Source organism: Odocoileus virginianus, chromosome 5, assembly GCF_023699985.2.
Source record: "Odocoileus virginianus isolate 20LAN1187 ecotype Illinois chromosome 5, Ovbor_1.2, whole genome shotgun sequence".
Taxonomy (NCBI): Eukaryota; Metazoa; Chordata; class Mammalia; order Artiodactyla; family Cervidae; genus Odocoileus; species Odocoileus virginianus.
Genome location: NC_069678.1, coordinates 73,158,401 through 73,178,844, shown reverse-complemented (window position 1 = coordinate 73,178,844; position 20,444 = coordinate 73,158,401). Strand labels below are relative to the sequence as shown.

The 20,444-nt window shown below is 41.7% G+C and overlaps 1 protein-coding gene and 1 long non-coding RNA gene across 4 annotated transcripts in view; one reads left to right on the top strand and one right to left on the bottom strand.

Annotated features, from left to right (window-relative positions):
• YIPF1 (Yip1 domain family member 1) overlaps positions 1-9,205 on the bottom strand; it is a 37,607-nt gene extending 28,402 nt beyond the window's left edge. For both annotated transcript variants that reach the window (XM_020871344.2, XM_020871343.2), the window contains exons 1-5: positions 9,043-9,205; positions 8,211-8,290; positions 2,647-2,810; positions 646-726; positions 290-377 (exon numbers count right to left, since the gene is read on the bottom strand). In XM_020871344.2, coding sequence (XP_020727003.1) covers positions 290-377; positions 646-726; positions 2,647-2,810; positions 8,211-8,241 — 364 coding nt within the window. In that variant the 5' untranslated portion in view covers positions 8,242-8,290; positions 9,043-9,205. The remainder of the gene's footprint in view (positions 1-289; positions 378-645; positions 727-2,646; positions 2,811-8,210; positions 8,291-9,042) is intronic.
• On the top strand, positions 9,194-14,737 carry LOC139035231 (uncharacterized). 2 transcript variants are annotated; one of them, XR_011487863.1, is made up of 3 exons: positions 9,194-9,300; positions 10,889-11,199; positions 14,357-14,737. It is a non-coding gene; the product is annotated as an uncharacterized lncRNA (long non-coding RNA). The 2 variants fall into 2 exon arrangements; XR_011487862.1 differs by lacking the exon at positions 14,357-14,737 and having other exon boundaries at positions 10,889-11,349.
• Positions 14,738-20,444: the final 5,707 nt, after the last annotated feature.

Sequence of the window (20,444 nt, the reverse complement as noted above, 5' to 3'; positions counted from 1 at the left end):
AAATCAATAATCTCCTCTATATGAAGTGACTTAATTTGTCTCAAGTTTGTAATGTCATTTGAAGACTTTCAAAGGACACACTATTCTTGTCATCATGGCATTAATCAAACATGTAATTGCATTTTCTCCAACATTCTTTGCAAGAGCTGCTACTGAAGCTCAGAAGAGACAAATAAAACGCTCGCGCCCCACCAACAGTGTGCTTTGCCAGCTTTCGAGGCAACCCACACCCTCATCTGTGTTTAGCCAGTACATGAAAAAGAACCAAAACAGTGCTACACGTACGTACCATAGAGATCTGGATTGCTGCGGATATACAACCTTACAAAGTTTTTTCCTGGTATTGGCAAAAGAGACCCCTTTATTCTATCAAAGACCTGCAAAACAGCATAGTGGTAAGTCTACAGATGATTTTTTTTCTTAAAGTTTAGTAAAGTTTAACTACTGCAAAATTGGAACAGTTGTTAGAGCTTTTATTATTATTATCTTTTTATTATTTCATTTAGTATTTTCAAGTGCCAATAACCCTTTACTTTTGCAGACCATATCCAGTATGCAATACCTTTCACATTACCTGACTGTTTAACAGCAGAAGAAATAAGTCTGCATTATACATCAAAAGAAAGGTGAAACTGGTTTACAGACCTGGTACGTGTCTACATCAAAGAACGTCTGATAGTATTCAAATGTCCAGAAGGGGGAGCTTTTCTTCTGTCCAGCAAGTAACTGTCAGAGGTAAAATAAAACATAATGAAGACAGAAGTAATTTCCTTATTCTAGCTACCCAGACAGAGAAAGAGAGAGGATCTAAGAGAAACTCAAGAAATAGGAAAGACCAAACTCTTCTACATTCATCCATCACTTTTACCATAGCCACACCCAATTCTTCAGTTCAGTTCAGTTCAGTTCAGTCGCTCAGTCATGTCCGACTCTTTGCGACCCCATGAATCTCAGCATGCCAGGCCTCCCTGTCCATCACCAACTCCCAGAGTTTACTCAAACTCATGTCCATCGAGTCAGTGATGCTACCCAGTCATCTCATCCTCTGTTGTCCCCTTCTCCTCCTGCCCCTAATCCCTCCCAGCATCAGGGTCTTTTCCAATGAGTCAACTCTTCGCATGAGGTGGCCAAAGTACTGGAGTTTCAGCTTCAGCATCAGTCCTTGCAGTGAACACCCAGGACTGATCTCCTTTAGGATGGACTGGCTGGATCTCCTTGCAGTCCAAGGGACTCTCAATTCTTAGCCTGACATAAAATAAGCATCAGTTTCGAAGTCTTATCAAAAGGTTTTAAATCCTGGTCCCTCCACTAGGGGGCAGCTTCATCAAATCACTAGACTCATCTCAGTCTTCCTAATCTAAAAAGTATAGCTAACATATCTGCCTTTTAGGGTTATAGGGAGGATTAGATTAATTATTGGGGCTTCCCCAGCAGCTCAGTTGGTAAGGAATCCACCTGCCAATGCAGTAAATATAAATTTAATCCCTGGGTTGGGAAGATCCCCTGGAGGAGGAAAGGGCAAACCATTCTGGTACTCTTGCGTGGGAAATCCCATAGACGGAGGAGCCTGGCGGGCTACAGTCCATGGGGTCACAAAGAGTTAGACATGACTTAGCAGCTAAACAACAACTCTAGTACAGAAGCACTCAGATTGCCTCAGTTTAAAGTTCCATCTGCACCTGCCAGTTGCATGTCCTGGGGCAAGTCACTTAAACTCTGTGCCTCGGGTTTCTCATTTATAAAATGAGTATATGATTGCTTCTTGGCCTTTGGGCTAAAATCAAGTATAAAATGAGTATAAGAATAGTTCCTTGCATAGTGGGTTGTTTTGATTACATGAGATGATCCAAGTGAAGAACTTTACATGGTATTTGGCAGCTATTAAACACTGAACGCTGCTGCCACTGCTGCTGAGTCGCTTCAGTTGTGTCCGACTCCTCGTGACCTCACGGACTGCAACCCACCAGGCTCCCCCGTCCCTGGGATTCTCCAGGCAAGAATACTGGAGTGGGGTGCCATTTCCTTCTCCAATGCATGAAAATGAAAAGTGAAAGTGAAGTTGCTCAGTCAGTGTCCGACTCCTCGCCACCCCATAGACAGCAGCCCACTAGGCTCCTCCGTCCCTGGGATTCTCCAGGCAAGAGTACTGGAGTGGGGTGCCATCGCCTTCTCCATAAACACTGAATAGATGTCACCTATTGTGATTATAATGATGACAAGAGTCAATATATTACTTTTCAGATAAGGAAATCCAGGCTTAGGGAAATTAAAATATTTTACCCAAGACCACAGAGCTATTCCTACTGGCCAGACTGGGAATCAAACTCAGGCTCCTAAGTCTGAGCTCTTGCAGTAATATCTAGTATAAAGTGGTATTTAATTTGGCATAAACTTTGGTACGTATTTTGATATTTTATGGAGTTCCACAAGGCACACTTGGCGCCCCACTATCGCATAAGCCTGCGAACACACCGCTGTAAGTCGAGCACTCCTCTAGTGAATCACAAGCATGATCCACTTATAAAATATTACTAGAAATACTACTGGGTGGCCAAAAAGTTCCTGGCACACAGGAAACTGCAATAAATGCATGGACAAGGTTTTTAAAAGTTAAAAGAAAAAAAAAATTCAAACACAAGTCCAAACCTCAGTTTTGTCAGAGTCATCGTTTCCTAGTAGCTCATCATCTTCTTCTCTCCCCAAGCCTCTTGGGGGTCCTGCCCTATGCTTCGGGGTTTCACCAGGATCCTCAATGCTGATTGTGGTGGCATCTGGGTTTGCTGCTAGAGAAGTGGTTGTATCACCAAATTCTGAAATCAATTAGAGCACAAGGGTATCAGAGACCTTACTATTAATTTCAAGTCGAGCTGTTACAACCTTAGCTTTGCTATAGACCCTATTTGAGAGAAATGGCAAAAGACTCTGAAAAAAATCTCATAGAAAACAAACTGACACAGAAAAATGATTATAAAGACAACAGAATTTGAAGTCAGACCTGAATTGTAGTCCTGGTTAAATTACTAAGTATTCAAGCCTGAGTAAGTAACTTAACCTTGATAAGCTTCAGTGCCCACCTCTCTTCCATAGGGAGAATAATATTTACAGAATTGGGGAAAAATTAGGAGTATTACCATAAGTAAGTCCTCAGCAGAGTGCCTAGCCCATAGCAAGTAACCAACCTAACTCTCTCTTCTTTGATTCAAGTTCAAAAAAAAATTTAATGGAAGTTATTTTTTTCCAGTAAGTCCTATGTGATCACTACAGGAAACATGGAGACAAAAATGAAAGTAGAAACGACAGAATAAAAATCACTCTTGGTGCGAGCGTGCTTAGTCACTTCAGCTGTGCCTGCCTCTGTGCGATGCTATAGACTGTAGCCTGCCAGGCTCCTCTGTCCACGGGGTTCTCCAAGGCAAGAATACTGGAGTGGGTTGCCATGACTTCCTCCAGGGGATCTTCCTGACCCAGGGATCAAACTCATGGCGACTCCTGTGTCTTCTGCATTGCAGCCAGGTTTTTTTTTTACCACTGAGCCACCCAGGAATCCCCCCAAAATCACTCTCAGTCCCACCCATATAAAACTAACACTATTAACTTTTGGTATATTTTCTTTTCTCTCTACAGTAGATTCATACCAGTGGTGATCATTCATTCAACAAATATTTACTATAAGCATACAATTGCCAAGTATTGACTTAGGATGTGATGGCATACTATGTAAACAATTTTGGCTGCTGCTCTGTCTACTGGGGATTATACAAAAATGCCTTTTTCATGTTATATCAGTCTTTACAATGAACGTTTATGTGTCTACATAGTAGTCACTGAGCTGGAGGTGGAAGATTAGGAGAGAGACACCACAAGTTAATACAACTATTCCACTGCTATTGGATGTTTAGGTTGCTTCCCACTTTTATTAGAACAAGTAACACTGTTAAGAGTATCTGTGCAAAGAAAGTTTTGGGGCTTATTGCCTTAGTATGAACACTATCTTAAAAAGATGGGAACACCAGACCACCTTACCTGCCTCCTGTGCAACCTGTATGCAGGTCAAGAAGCAACAGTTAGAATCAGACACGGAACAACAGACTGGTTCCAAATTGGGAAAGGAGTACGCCAAGGCTGTATATTGTCACCCTGCTTATTTAACTTACATGCAGAGTACATCACAAGAAATGCTGGGCTGGATGAAGCACAAGCTGGAATCAAGATTGCTGGGAGAAATATCAATAATCTCAGATATGCTGATGACACCACCCTTATGGCAGAAAGCGAAGAGGAATTAAAGAGCCACTTGATGAAGGTGAAAGAGGAGAATGAAAAAAGCTGTCTTAAAACTCAACATTCAAAAAACTAAGATCATGGCATCTGGTCCCATCATATGGCAAATAGATGGGAAAACAACAGAAACAGTGACAGACTTTATTTTCTTGGGCTCAAAAATCACTACAGATGGTGACTGCAGCCACGAAATTAAAAGACACTTGCTCCTTGGAAGAAAAGCTATGACAAACCTAGACAGCATATTAAAATGCAGGGACATTACTTTGCAACAAAGATCCTTATAATCAAAGCTATGGTTTTTCCAGTAGTCATGTATAGATGTGAGAGTTGGACCATAAAGAAGGTTGAAAGTCGCAGATTTGATGCTTATGAACTATGGTGTTGGAGAAGACTCTTGAGAGTCCCTTGGACTGCAAGGAGATCCAACCAGTCAATCCTAAAGGAAATCAATCCTGTGTATTCATTGGAAGGCTAAACCTGAAGCTCCAATACTTTGGCCACCTGATGTGAAGGGTTGATTCATTAGAAAAGACCCTGATGCTGGGAAAGACTGAAGGCATGAGGAGAAGAGGACAACAGAGGATCAGATGGTTGGATGGCATCACCGACTCAATGGACAGGAGTTTGAGCAAGCTCTGGGAGATGATGAAGGACAGGAAAGCCTGGCGTGCTGTAGTCCATGGGGTCGCAAAGAGTCAGACATGACTGAGTGACTGAACAACAATGAACATTATCAGCGGGATCACTAGGTCAACGGGTACAAATCATTTTTAAGGCTCTTGAGCCCTATTGCTAAACTGCTCTCCAAAAGAACCTTGCCCATTCATGTCCACCAGCAATGGCCAAGACTTCCTATCTCTGGGCATCCTAACAAACTTTATCTAGCCACTCAGATAAAATTCAGGGTAGCTGTGCAATTTGACAGGACTGAGGAAAAGTTAGGAAGACCCCCTGGAGAAGGAAATGACAACCCACCCCAGTATTCTTGCCTGAGAAACCCCTTGGACAGAGGAGACTGGCAGGCTACAGTCCATGGGGTTGCAAAAGAGTCAGACAAACCTTAGCAACTAAAGAGCAACAACAACCAAAGGAAGGGTATCGACAGGGCACCACTCTAACACTACAAGCAGGGCAGTAGGATGGGGCTCTTGTATAACTGAGCCCAATCTTATTGCCTTTCAGCTATGCAAATAGTTTTGTGGAGAGAAATACAGTGACTGAAATGAATGAGGTGGCTGATATATAACAATTACTTGAGTTTTGGTCTCCAGTGTTTTGGCAGCATGAGGCTCTGGAGTGAGACAGTCCTTTGTTTAAGATAAACTAGCACTCCATGACCTTGGGCAAATTACTCCATATCTCTGAGTCTGGGTTTCTTCAACTATAAAATGTAGATAATACTTATCTCACAGAGATTTTGAGGATCATATGAGATAATAATAAATATTTTCACAGCCATCATTTATTGACTGGGCAGGGCACTGACATTTTAAAAAATGGTTATAGCTTTGCCTGAGAGAATCAGACCAAGGAAGATATATTTAAGTCTCATATTTAAAAAGCAGTAGTTTACCAGGGGAAGAACACGCCAGAAGGAGGAACGAAAACTGTCACTTTAGAGTACCAAGTCCAAAGAAGTTCAAGAGAGAGAGATAACTCATCTAGCTGCCCTATGAGAAAGATGGCCAGAAGCGGTGGGGACAGCATCTGATACCAAAGGGTATAGGATCAGCAAGACCCAGAGATGAAAAATGTGTCCCCGTGTGTGAAGAACAGCAGATGGCCTAGCTTGATTTGAATGTAGGATATGTGTACCTCGCCCATGATGACTGTTCACACATTCTGCTCTGTAGTACTTATTCTTGTCCATTTCAGCTCCTTGAGGGCAAGATGGGTGTGTTTCTTATTTCCGCCTCCAACATTACCAACTTCTACATTTTTTGCTATGTTTTGCCTCTGCTCCTTTCCTGACACAATGTCTCCCATCTGCAGGACCCTGACCTCCACTTTTTCATTTAACACCATTCTTCCTCGGAGAAGCTTTCCATGACCCCCACAGCATCCTGTGTTCTCTAAACAGCAAAGTCTAACATGGTTTATTAAGTACTGTGTGACTCAGCTTCTGCCTCCCCTCAAATCTGACCTTATGACAGCCTCCCCCACCATCTGGGCTCTGGTACATTGGCCTTGTGTTAATTCCTTGGGGAAAAAAATGAAACAAACTCCCACTCTTCTCAAGTACTATGCACATGCTGTTCTTTACACTGGAACTTTCATGCCCTGTACTCCCAGATAGGATGACCAAGGAAGGCCTCTGGAATGATGTGAGATTTGAGCAGAGCAAAGGAACGAGTCATATGGCTATCTGCGGTAAGAATGTCCTAAGCAGGAAGATGGCACAAAAGCCCTAAGGGTACCTGGTGTCTAGGAGGGACAGTGATGAGGCCCATGTGGGAAGGCAGAAAGAAAGGGCTAGAGTACTGCAAAATGAAATCAGAGGCAGAGAAGGCCTGGATCACGAGGCCTCCTAAGCTCAGAAAGGGCTCTGCCTTCCACTCCCAGTGAGATGGAGCCACTGAAAGGTTTTGGGGGAATGGCATGATCTGACTTGGTTTTAAAGGACTACTCTGGATGCAAAACAAAGACTGCAGAAAGGTAAGGGAAGATGCGGGAAGATCTGAAGGAAGCAAAGGGCTATAATCCAGACATGAGGTGATGATGACCTTGAGCATGGTAGGAGAATGGCAGAGGTGGTAAGCACTGGTCAGGTGCTGGATGTATTTTGAAGACAGTGTTGACAGTATTGGCTGATAACGTAGATTTTGCTTCAAACATCTTTTCTTTTCCTTAGGTAGGATTAAGATAGCATAGGTTGTGATGCCTGGGTTCAAACTCTTCTTTACCACTTACTATAACCTTTAGGCAAATGACCTAATTTTTCTGTACCTTAATTTCCCCATTGGTAAAATAGGGAGAGTAAAATAACTACTTCATAAAGCTGACATAAGGATGAAAGGATTTATTTGTAAAGCACTTAGAACAGTATCTGCTATTTAGGAAATACTATGGGCTTCCCCAGAGGCTCAGACGGTAAAGAATCTACCTGCAATGTGGTAGATTCAAGTTCGATCCCTGTGTCAGGAAGATCCCCTGCAGAAGGGAATAGCAAACCACACCAGTATTCTTGCCTGGAGAATTCCATGGACAGAGGAGCCTGGAGGGCTGTAGTCCATGGAGACACAGTGTCGGACTCAACTGAGTGCACACACAAACGCGTGCACACAAGTGATTACAAGGCAAAATGAGCATTCATCAATCCCTAGCTCATGTCAGGCTCTGGGCTGAGTTATGACCTTTTTTTTCAGTACTTTAATAGTTTGTAGATATGTATTTAAAAGATCATTTAACAAAAGAATGTCTCCCTCACTAGACTGAGGACTTCATAAAGGAAGACACTGACTATTCACTCTTCCACCCTGATAATGAGAACAATGGTCACACTCATGAAAGACTTATTGATTTAATGAAGGAATGACCTGATTATGTTTCATCATAATAATCCTTTTATACTTTCATCTACTCAGCAGTGTAAAAAAAAAAAAATCCCCTTTATCTTTTGATCTTCTGTATCTAGTAGAGTTCTAAGCACAAATAGGTGCTCAATAAATGCCTGTTTAACTAAGGCAGGAACTCTATAAACAATTTCTGTAATCTGCACTAAATTTATTATATTCCCAATCTAAAGGGCTATTTGGCAAAAAAGAACCACTAACACAGACAAATGGAATAACCTGTTGTGGCAAACATTCTTTTATGAAGATGTCTGAAATAATCTTCTTTAATATATGTGCCAGTATACCAACCAAAATCCATTGCTTTTACTACAGAAAGGCTAATCATAAAAGGTGGACACTCAAATGATGTACCTTCAAACTGCAAGTCATCTACCGTTGCCATTCAGTCAGTGGGTCGTCTCCCAATTATTAGGAAGATAATTTGCAGAGGTCTAAAAGGAAAAAATAAATACACTTCATAGGATACCATAATAAAATATCTGCAAACAAATCTTATTTTAGGGTTAGAAATGGTGTTGCTTTCCCTTGTGTCCTTTCTTAGTGGAATTTGATAGGTTTATAAAAAGATAACCATTTAGCATCAGATACTATCAAAAATGTTATAAAGAAACTACGGTGGGGGGGCCCAGGGTGGTGACGAACAGGGGTCCATTGATTCCATCCAATCTCACTTACAAAGTGGGTGTTTAAGGGCCGAGTGCAGCCTGGAGATGGAAGGATGAGAAAGGGGAGGCAGGGATTTGACAGAGATGGCTATGAGGGCAGTGAACAGCAAAGGCCGTCAGCCTAGCCAGTGGTTAGGGCACAGGTTCTGGGGTTGGACAGACTTGGATTTGAGTCCTGATTCTGCTGCTACTGGCTATTTTGACTATGGGCTCCTCAGGATCTCAGTTTCCTCATCGGTAAAATGGGTTTAGAATTGTACCTCCTCACACCATGTTGGATGCCATTAACTGAGACAAGAGAGCGTGAGGCGCTTAGTGCACGGCGAAGCAATTAGTAGGCATTGGAGTGATGGGAACCCTGCAGCCTGGGGCCCCCTGAACCCAGGATGGTCTGGGAAAGAGCTGCCCAAGACGCACGGGCAGTGTTTTAGGAGGAGGAGCTGGGCCAGAGCGACCCAGGTGGATAGATCCCAGGGCTTTTCAGTCCCGGGCAGGCCCCGCAGACCCCGCTGCCTCACCTCTGGGGCGCTCGGAGTCCAACCTGTCTGGGTAAGCCTGGGGCCTCAGATTCTAGGCGCAAGTTCTGGTCCCACCGAGTTGCCGGAAACCGGAGATCCGGGGGGCAAAACTTCTCCACCTCCTCCGGGCAGAGCTCCGCCCCCTTAAAGAGACAGCAGCTCCCGGAGCATCACTTCCCGAGACCTCAACAAGCAGCACCATCCTCAGCTCGCTCCCTCCGCCACCCACCTAAGGGCGAAGATCGGGTTCTTAAAGAGGCAGGTGGAACGGGGCGGAGCGATGGGGATGCTGAGAGGGTCTGCTTTGGCTCACCTCGCTCCCAGGGTCAGGGGTAGGGGGAGCAGAGAATTCTCTAGAGTGGGGTTTACTTTATATTTGGTTATTATCTCTTTTCTTATTGAAATATAGAACAGCTTAAGGAAAGACGATTGTAAAAAGGAAAAAATACCATCAATCCTCCCATTCTTGGCTGTTCTTTAAAAAAACTATTTATTTACTTATTTTAAAAAGTGTAATTAACCAGGGAGGGAGATGCAAATCAATTACTTTTTGAGGGATGGAATGCCCATGATCTGGGTCAGAAGGATGTCTGTTCATAGAGACACCTCCGCATGTGTGTAATTTGTTTCTTCACTCCTGCAGCGGTCTTCCTTACGGTCTCTGGGCAGTGAGAGGTGGGTAGGGATTGGCCTCTGTTACCGCTGTGTCCCCCGCACAGCATCTGATCAATGCCTTGACTACCACAGGAGCCCAGGAAGCGATGAAGTTGCGCTGAGCGATCTGATGAGAAACATTTTGCCCCTGCTGCCAGTGTTTGCCTGGTTAACACCTACACGTCCCTCAAATGTGGGTACAGTTTGTTTCTCCCAGGGAAAGACGTTCTTCGCCTCCCAGGATTTCTTTTGCTCTCATAGTGCCCTGTATTTACCTAAACCTCAGCTGTTGCAATTATTTGCCCATCTTTGCTGGCCTGTGAGTGATTTGCAGGGAAGGATCAGGAATGATTCTGGTCTCTGGGTCCTCGGGGCAGCCCAAAACCAGGGACACGATATCTGCTCACCAAAGGTTAATTGTAGAGTGATCGCGTTTTGACTATCTTAGCGGCATAAGCCAACATCACTGCCCACACAAGGTGGAAGCTGTGACTCTGGCCTCACTACACTGGGCCTTCACAATCCATTAGAATGACTTACATCTGACTGATGGGCTTCTCAGGTGTCACTCGTGGTAAAGAACCGGCCTGCCAATGCAGGAGACATAAAAGACACAGATTTGATCCCTGGGTCAGGAAGATCCTGACTAATGAAATAATTATACACACACACACACACATACACACTGTATTTACTGGACTAACCTTGTGATCAGGCTTTATACATGCAGCTCTTTAATTCTCTGAACAATCCAGCAAGCTCAAGGAGACTATCCTCATTTTCTAAAGAGAAGACTGAGGTTATGTATGTACGTGTAGGTTACTTTAAATAGGTTGAATAGATACCAGGAATGCATTACAGCACACAAATTCATATGTACAAGTGTTTCAAACACCTCTTATGCCCCATGTCCGACCCTCTTGGCTGCACCTGCTGCTAATTTCACCACCACAGACCTTATTCCAGCTTCAGCAGGTATAACCTAAGTGGGCATCACCTCAAGTCCATATCACAGGCTTCTCACTTCCAGCATCAAGGCTTGTGTCATGGGGTCATGGGACTGCGGGAATGGTTCAGCACTGGGAAAGTGCAGCCCAGAAATGCATAAGTGGGGAGCAATCTATGCCTCATAGGACAAATCTTAGATCAATTGAGTCAGTAACTGAGTACATGTTTCTCTTTTTCCTCTCAGATGGACTCTCCTCAGATATTTCATACAGCTTTCAAACTAGCTTGCAGAATCAAACAACCAAATGCCTTTGGCAGTGGCCAGTTTGATAATGCAATAGCTCTCCTTCCCTCCCTGTTCTACAACTCTCGTCCTTCATTCCTGGTCCTTGGACTCACACTTGCCAACAAAGTACTCCCATGAGATAAGGAACCCACACTGAGCCCTGTCGGACCAAGAGTGGTCCCAGAATGCAGCCCTCAGGATGAAGTTTTGGAACCAGACCGCTCACCAGTCAGATGGCAAAAACAACCCCACAGCTATGTTGGAAAGAGGTGATAATACGTAGACTATATATTTCTTCTCTTGGAAATAGAGATAAAAGTTGCAGTGATATATTAATCATAATGATATGTAAGTTTGGCTAAAAATGAAACAAGCATCAAATGTAACTGTACTGGTTTAACTAAAACAGTAATTCTCAACTGGGGGACTATTTTGCTCCTAGGGGATATTTGACTACGTCTGAAGACATTTAAAAAATAATTTTATGTGGTATGGTTGATTTACAATGTTGTGTTTGTCTCAGAGATACAGCAAAGTTATTCAGTTATACGTGTACATATACTCATTCTTTTTCAGATTCTTCTCCCATATAGGTTATTACAGAATACTGAGTAGAGTTCCCTGTGCTGTACAGGAGGCCCTTGTTGGTTACCTATTTTACATATAGCAGTGTGTGTATGTTAATCCCGAGCTCCTAATTTACCCCCCTCACCACACTCCCCTTTGGTGATCACAAATTTGTTTTCAAAATCTGTGAGTCTGCTTCTGTTTTGTGAATAACTTCATTTATATCATTTTTTTAAAGATTCTGTGTGAGTGATGTCCTGTGATATTTGTCTTTCTCTGCCTGACTTACGAAGATTTTTTTCCTTTTTTTTTAAAGTTATTTATTATTTTTATTATTTTTATTGTTACTTTATTTATTTTTATTTTTTGGCCACACCTCACAACGTGTGAGATCTTAATTCCCTGAGCAGGGATGGAGCCCGTGCCCCCTGCAGTGGCAGTGCAGAGTCTTAGCCGCTGGACTACCAGGGAGGTCCCATGAAGACATTTTTGATTGTCCCCACTTGTGGGGTGTCACTGGCCAGTGTGCTTCTAAACATCCTACAGTGCACAGGATAGCCCCTAAAAGCAAAGGATTATCAAAATGTCAGTGGTGTCAAGGTTGAAAAAATCTGAGCTCAAAATGTTCATATTTCCTTAGCTCATTGGTCCAAATACATATGGTAAGGAAGGTGAGCCCAGCTGAAACTATTTAGACCTCTACCCCTCCCTATGTGGCGCTAGTGGTAAAGGACCTGCCTGCCAATGCAGGAGACTCAAGAGCCTAGGGTTTCATCCCTGGGTTGAGAAGATCCCCTGAGAAGGAAATGGCAACCCACTCCAGTATTCTTGCCTGGGAAATCCCACGGAGAGAGGAGACTGGTGGGCTACAGTCCATGGGGTTGCAAAGAGTCAAACACAACTGAGCAATGGACGTACACACTGCTCTGAGAGGGGAGTGAACCAGTGAGAGACAGAACCCACCCCACCTTCACCTAGATAGAATGGAGGAAGAATGAGGGAAGAAGGGAAACTGAGGAGAAAGGCTTGCTTTGATGGACAGGATTTGGGGTGGAGGGACAGTCTGAAAAGTATGAGCCTTGTTAGATGCTGCACATGATCCCAACAGAGTCCGTTCAGTTCAGTCACTCAGTCATGTCCGACTCTTTGTGACCCCATGGACTGCAGCACTCCAGGCTTCCCTGACCATCGCCAACTCCGGAAACTTGATCAAATTCATGTCCATAGAGTTGGTGATCCATCCAACCATCTCATCCTCAATCGACCCCTTCTTCTCCTGACAGCGTCCGCTGATTTTCCACAAAGAGGAAAGCTGGCAACCACACAGCTAAGCCATGCTCTGAAAGTGTCTCCAACAGCCCTGCGTGACACCCATCCCAGGGAGAAAGCTGCTGGCCCTTGCATTATTATCTCAGGATGATGTAATGTTACAGAATGGCCACTCGTTATTTTGGCAAATGCACTGTTTTTATATAGTGAGCTCTGAATCAGGTCAAATAAAACCCAGACCTGAAAATGGAGCTTTCCAAAGGAGCTGTCAGACTAGTCCCATAATGACAGTTCTCTGGAACTGGGACTTTCTGAAGGGCTCCAGACCTATTCTTCCCCTTCCAGTGGTTACTAAATTCTTAGTTTTCACAACAACCATGGTTGCAAAGCTAAATTTTTCAAGGCTGCCTTGGAGCTGGGAGAGGGGAATAGGACTAGAGCAAATTAAAACACCACAAAGCTCACTCTTCTTACCAAGATTCAGCAGTTCTTATTAAATAGACACTTCTCTGGTTATCAAAAAACCTTTCTTTGGTTAATTTACAGAACACTGAAAGAAGTTGATTTTGACAATTTCTGCCAGTGTTCTCATGCTTTTATGAAGTGGATTTTCAGAGATTCTTACTCTTCCATTTCAGAAGGGCTTCTAACTCATTTATATTAAATGCATTTTTTTTTATATGTAGGCACTTCAGTCATCTTTTTTCATTTTAATTACCTCCATGACTCTTATATCTTCTTTCTGTTCTTTCACTAGCTAGTTTTTCTTGCTAGTTCAAAGTTATACATTCATTTAATTTTATTTTGGTTGCTGCTTTTAACTCATTTTATTTTTTCTTATCAGCTTTTAAAGCTTATTTTATATATATATAAATATATGTATATGTATATATATACACCACCCTATTGAACAAGTAGCTCCTAGTCTGCTGTTTAACATATTCCCCCAGTCTTTAATTCAACAATTGCATATTTATTTCCTAAAACTTCCATTTGACTCTTTAAAAAATCATTCTGGATAGCCTATTAATGCTTTTTTTTTTAATCCAGGAAGGCAAATGATTTAATAACTTGCTAGTGGAAGCTGATCTTTGCTGTCAGGGTACACCGGGGTGGCTGTGCTTAGCCGTTCAGTCATGTCTGACTCTTTGAGACCCAGTGGACTGTAGCCCAACAGGCTCCTCCGTCCATGGGGATTCTCCAGGCAAAATTACTGGAGTGGGTTGCCATTTCCTTCTCCAGGGGATCTTCCCAACCCAGGGATCGAACCCAGGTCTCCCGCATTGTAGGTGGATTCTTTATCGTCTGAGCCAGCAGGGAAGCCCATGAATGCTTTAAACCTTTAGTACATAGTTGTAGTTATTCAAATAGTTTTTATTGATAATTCTAATGTCTGAAATTCCTCAGGATCTAAATATTGCTGTTTCTGTTGATTCTCACTCATGGTGGTTTGTTTGTGTGTTGATAATTTTTGTGAGCTCATATTAGTTTCATCCTCATCTGTGTAAATTCTCAGCATCTAAATATGTTGTCTTTTCTAAAATATTCTACTTGACTCTCTTTTAAAATACTTTTTTGGCTGTGCTGCAGGGCATGTGGGATTTAATTCCCCAAACCAGGAATGCAACTATGCCCCCTGCATTGGAAGCATGGAGTCTTAACCACAGGACTGCCTCTGGAGTTCTGGCTCTTTTATCAAAAGTACATGGCCATTTTTGACACCAAGATACAGAGGATACTTCAGAGATGCATTGCTTTTGCATCTTCCAGAAGCAAGAGAATCTTCTAGAGTCACTGCTGATAAGGGATCACTTTGATATCCTTTTAAGAGTCTCCATCTTAATACAGGAATCTCAGAATCAGCTGCCCTATTCTACAGCTGGTTCAGAGCATAGATTCACCAACACAGAGCTTACAGTGGCGCTTCCCCTCAGAGCTTCTCTAAGTTTTATTAAACTATTTGCCCAGGACTGTTTTACCCAGTTCCCTGTTTTGGTTTTACCCAATGATATTATTTATGTGCATGTATATACATATGTGTAAGTGCTTGGGGATTTTCCTTTAGCTCTTATGAAAGTAGTACATCAATATAGTTATTTCATGGAATAGTTAATTGTTTAGTGAGCAAAAGTCTGACATGCTGCCCGAAATGAGACTCTCAACTAACTTTTCTATTATTCAAAATTCCAAGTATGCCTACACAAAATAAGAACAATATGATGAAATCCTACATACCATCACCCATGTTTACTTACTGCAATTTTTCCATCAATCCCCCCTTTTCTTCTCTCTTTTTATGATTTTGTGAGGTCACTTTTAAAACTTAAACACATTTGTTTTGAAGAGAAACTTGCATTGACTCCATGGAATGGAAAACCATGATCTCTTGCCAGTAATAGAATGTAACTATGATAATAAAATTAAAATCAAAGTTATTAAAAATTCAGAAATAAACAATAAGCTATAAAATTAATAATGAATTGATTTATACAAATACATACCTGGAAGTTTTCCACCAAGGGTAAAGAAACAACTTGTGATCAGTCCAGTAATGAAGATATATCAGACTCATTGCTCTTCATTTAAAATGAGGATTACTAAAAAAAAAAAAAAAAAAAATGAGGATTAGTTTGTAGAATAATAAAATGATTCTGTCTTTTGGTGTTGATGTTATAGCACCAAGAATCCCAATTCCTAACACATATCTGCAATTGGAAAGGAAGGGCAAAACATACTTAACCACTTTCTAGATTTCAATTATACCTATTTATACCTTTAGAATAAATTTATACCTTTAGTATAGTATAATCTGCCTCCAGGTGAACTGCTGGCTCTTGTACATCCCTTGTGCTTTCCCTTCTCTCTCTCTGCTGATGCCCTCCCCCTCCATCGCCACCGTTCCTCATCAGCAGGGTCCTGCTCTCGGGTCTCCCCTGTGACACCAGCTCAGACCCCTACAGCTCTCCCGCTCTCCCTCCCTTCTCAACTCCTGGATCTCTGCCTCTACCTCTCCTGGGCACTGATCCTTCCTACCCAGCACTTGGCTGCCCAAGCACAAGTGTTACCCTCCTGCCCAGGCGGGGGCACCTTGGGACACGGCTGTGGAAATCCCAAGGCATGAACACAGCAAACAGAGGAGAGGCCCTGAGGTTATTGACTAATCTAGTGTTGTTCAAAGTGTGTTCTTTGGAAACCAAATCCCATAGACATGCTTTACTAGATAGTGTTCCCTGGTCAAAATAATTTGGGAAATCCTGCATACTATGCTCCCCTCTAGGCTTCCCTGGTAGCTCAGCTGGTAAAGAATCCACCTGCAATGCGGGAGACCTGGGTTTGATCCTTGAGTTGGGAAGATCCCCTGGAGGAGGGCATGGCAATCCACTCCAGTATTCTTGCCTGGAGAACCCCACGGACAGAGGAGCCTGACAGGCTACACACCATGGGGTCGCGAAGAGTTGGACATGACTGAGTGACTAAGCACATACCTACTTTGTAGGTATAAACAATTGTCAGCTTCCAAAGTGCTGGTTGATATACCACTGAAAATAACAGAATTACTGAAGGTTTGAAACTCTTAGAGGCTGCTTGTGTAACATGGTGTATTGGCGATCCACCCCAAGGTTCAGCGATTTGCAGGAAGTCTCAGAGAACTTATCATATAGCCATACTCATATAGCTGTGCTTTAACAGTGAAAGGATACAAGACAAAATCAGTAAAGGGAAAAGGGACATGAGGTCAAATTCCAGAGAAAAACAGGAAAAACTCCCCAGGGTCCTCTCCCAGTGGAGTCACAGAGGACACACTTAACTCTTCCAGCAACAAGTTGTAATAGCACATGCGAAATATCATCTATCAGAGATCAATGCCCAAGGTTTCCAGTGGAGGTTGGTCATACCCTGTCTAGCAGGTACCTAAATTTCAGATTCCCAGAAGGAAAGCAGGTTTTTCAAAATACCTAAAATGTGGAAGGAAACCACGTGTCCATTAACAGATGAAGGGATAAGCAAAATGTGTTATATACATACAATGGAATATTATTCATCCAGAAAAAGAAGGAAATTCCATAACACGCTACAACATGGAAGAAACTTGAGGATAAGACAACTTGAAATAAGACAGTCATAAACAGAAGAATGCTATAATGGTTACACTTACATGAAGCACTTAGAGAAGTCAAAATCATAAAGACAGAAAATGTGATGGCGGTTGCTAGGAGCTAGCAAGAGAGGGGAATTGAGAGATATTGCTTAATGAGTATTGTTTCAGTTTCACAAGAGGAAAAGAGTTATGGTGATGACTGGTAGGATAACAACATGAAGGTAAATTAATGCCACTGGATTATACACTTAAAATGGTTCTAATGGTAAATTTTATGTTTTGTGTATTTTATTACAATAAAAAAGTAAAAAGTAATAGGACCATTGACTGTAGATGTAGATCATGTAGTTCTATTAACTGTTTACATAACAATTCTTTACAAAAAAAATAAAAATAAAGGAATAGGAAAAAGACACATTATTCTAAAACTAATCAAAAGAAAGCTGGAATGGCTATATTAATTTCAGACAGAGCAAACCTCAGAGTAAGGAAAATTATCAGGGATAAAGACATTTCATAATGATAAAAGGGTCAATTTCCAAGAAGGCTTTACGTGTATGTGCCTAACAATAGAACATCAACATACATGAGGCAAAAACTGATATAACTGAAAGGAGAAACCGACGAATCCACTCTCATAGTTGGAGACTCTCAGAAATGGATGGGAAAAAAAAAGAAATGGATGGATCTAGCAGGCAGAAAACCAGAAGGATGTAGGAGAACTCAATAGCACCATTGGTCAACTGGATGTAATTGACATCTGTAGACCACTTTACCTAACAACAGTGGAATATACATTCTTGTCAAGCTTACATGGAATATTCACCAAGATAGATAACATCTGGGGTCATAAAACATACATCAACAAATCTTTAAAAAAATACATGCTTTCAGACCACAGTGGAATCAAACAGAAAAATTCTTGGAAAACTCCAGGATACCTGTAGATTAACAAAAACACTTCTAAATAACACAAGGCTAAATAAGAAACCTCAAGAAAAGGATGGGACGAATTGAGAGAGTAGCACTGAAACACGAACATTACCGTATGTAAAACAGTCCCAATGATGTAGGGACCATTGAATGGTCTCAACACCATATTACTGTCTCAGGCTGCATACTAGGGTAGATTCTAGCATGGGGAAGGCAAGCAGAGCACACATTCCAAGGACAGGGGAGAAGGTGAGGAGCATCTAATTGCCCAAGTCCAGCTTACAGGTTAACCAGTGGCCATGCCCTCTCAGTGATCTTCTGCAATATCCCCTCTCATCACTCTTTCAACATCATACCAAAAGTCCTAGCTAATGCAATAAAAGAAAAGGAAATAAGTGTGTACAGATAGGAAAAAATAAATAAAGCTGTCTTTGTTTGTAGGTTACATAGTTGTTTATGTAGACGATCTAAATGAACTGACCAAAAAACTACTGGAACTAATAAATGATTATTGTAAGTTTGCAAGATACAAGGTTACTACACAAAAGTCAATTCCTTTCCTATATACCAGCAATTGCCAACATCCACTGGATCATCAAAAAAGCAAGAGAGTTCCAGAAAAACGTCTATTTCTGCTTTATTGACTATGCCAAAACCTTTGACTGTGTGGATCACAATAAACTGTGGAAAATTCTTCAAGAGATGGGAATACCAGACCACCTGACCTGCCTCTTGAGAAATTTGTATGCAGGTCAAGAAGCAACAGTTAGAACTGGACATGGAACTACAGACTGGTTCCAAACAGGGAAAGGAGTACATCAAGGCTGTATATTGTCACCATGCTTATTTAGCTTATATGCAGAGTACATCATGAGAAATGCTGGGCTGGATGAAGCACAAGTTGGAATCAAGATTGCCAGGAGGAATATCAATAACCTCGGATATGCAAATGACATCATCCTTATGGCAAAAAGTGGAGAAGAACTAAAGAGCCTCTTGATGAAAGTGAAAGAGGAGAGTGAAAAAGTTGGCTTAAAGCTTAACATTCAGAAAATGAAGATCATGGCATCTGGTCCCATTACTTCATGGCAAATAGATGAGGAAATAGTGGAAACAGTGGCAGACTTTATTTTGTGGGGCTCCAAAAGGACTGTAGATGGTGATTGCAGCCATGAAATTAAAAGACACTTGCTCCTTGGAAGAAAAGTTATGACCAACCTAGACAGCATATTAAAAAGTAGAGACATTACTTTGCCGACAAAGGTCCTTATAATCAAAGCCATGGTTTTTCCAGTAGTCATGTTTGTATGCTAGATTTGTACTATAAAGAAAGCTGAGCGCAGAAGAATCTATGCTTTTGAACTGTGGTGTTGGAGAAGACTCTTGAGAGTCCCTTGGACTGCAAGGAGATCCAACCAGTCCATCCTAAAGGAAATCAGTCCTGAATATTCACTGGAGGGACTGATGTTGAAGCTGAAATTCCAATACTTTGCCACCTGATGTGAAGAGCTGACTCATTTGAAAAGACCCTGATGCTGGGAAAGATTGAAGGCAGGAGGAGAAGGGGACGACAGAGGATGAGATGATTGGATGGCATCACTGACTCAATGGGCATGAGTTTGAGTAAGCTCCGGGAGTTGGTGATGGATAGGGAGGCCTGACGAGCTGCAGTCCATGGGCTCGCAAAGAGTCAGACCTGACTGAGCAACCGAACTGAACTGAACTGATACCAGCAATGAACAATTGGAGTCTGAAATTAAAATCATAATACCAGTTACATTAGCAGTCCCCAAAATGAAATACATAGGTATAAAAATAATAAAATATGTGGAATATTTATACAATGAAACCTATAAAACTCTGATGGAAAGAAACCAAGGAAGAGCCAAATAGAGAGATATTCCATGTTCACGAATAGGAAAATTCAATATTGTCAAGATGCCGATACTTCCTAACTTAATCTGCAGATTCAACATAATCTCAACCAAAATCCCAGCAAGTTATTTTGTGGATATTGACAAACTGATTCCAAAGTTTATACAAAGAGGCAAAAGACCCAGAATAGCCAGCCCAATATTGAAGGAGAAAAACAAAGTTGAAGGACTGACACTACTGGACTTTAAGACTTTATAGAGACATAGTAATCAAAAGAATATGATATTGACAAAAGAATAGACAAACAGATCAATAAAAAGAAGAGAAAGTCCAGAAACAGATCCACACAAATATAGTCATCTGATTTTTCAAAGGGCCCTATTATAATAACCTAATCACCTCACAACACCACCACCTCCAAATACCATCATTAGGGATTAGGTTTCATCATATGAACTTTGTGGGGATACAAACATTCAGTTATTTATTCATAACTGCCAAAATTTGGAAGCAACCAAAATGTCCTTTACCAGGTGAACAGATAAATAAACTGTGGTATATATCCAGATGATGGAATATAATCTAATGCTAAAAAAAAAAAAATGAGCTATCAAGTCTTGAAAAGACATGAAGCTTTCTTACATGCGTATTCCTAAGTGAAAGAAATCAATCTGAAAAGACTACATACTGTATGGTTCTAGAACTATATGATGTTCTAGAAAAGGCAAAATTATGGAAATACTCAAAGGATGAATGGTTGCCAGTGGAGAG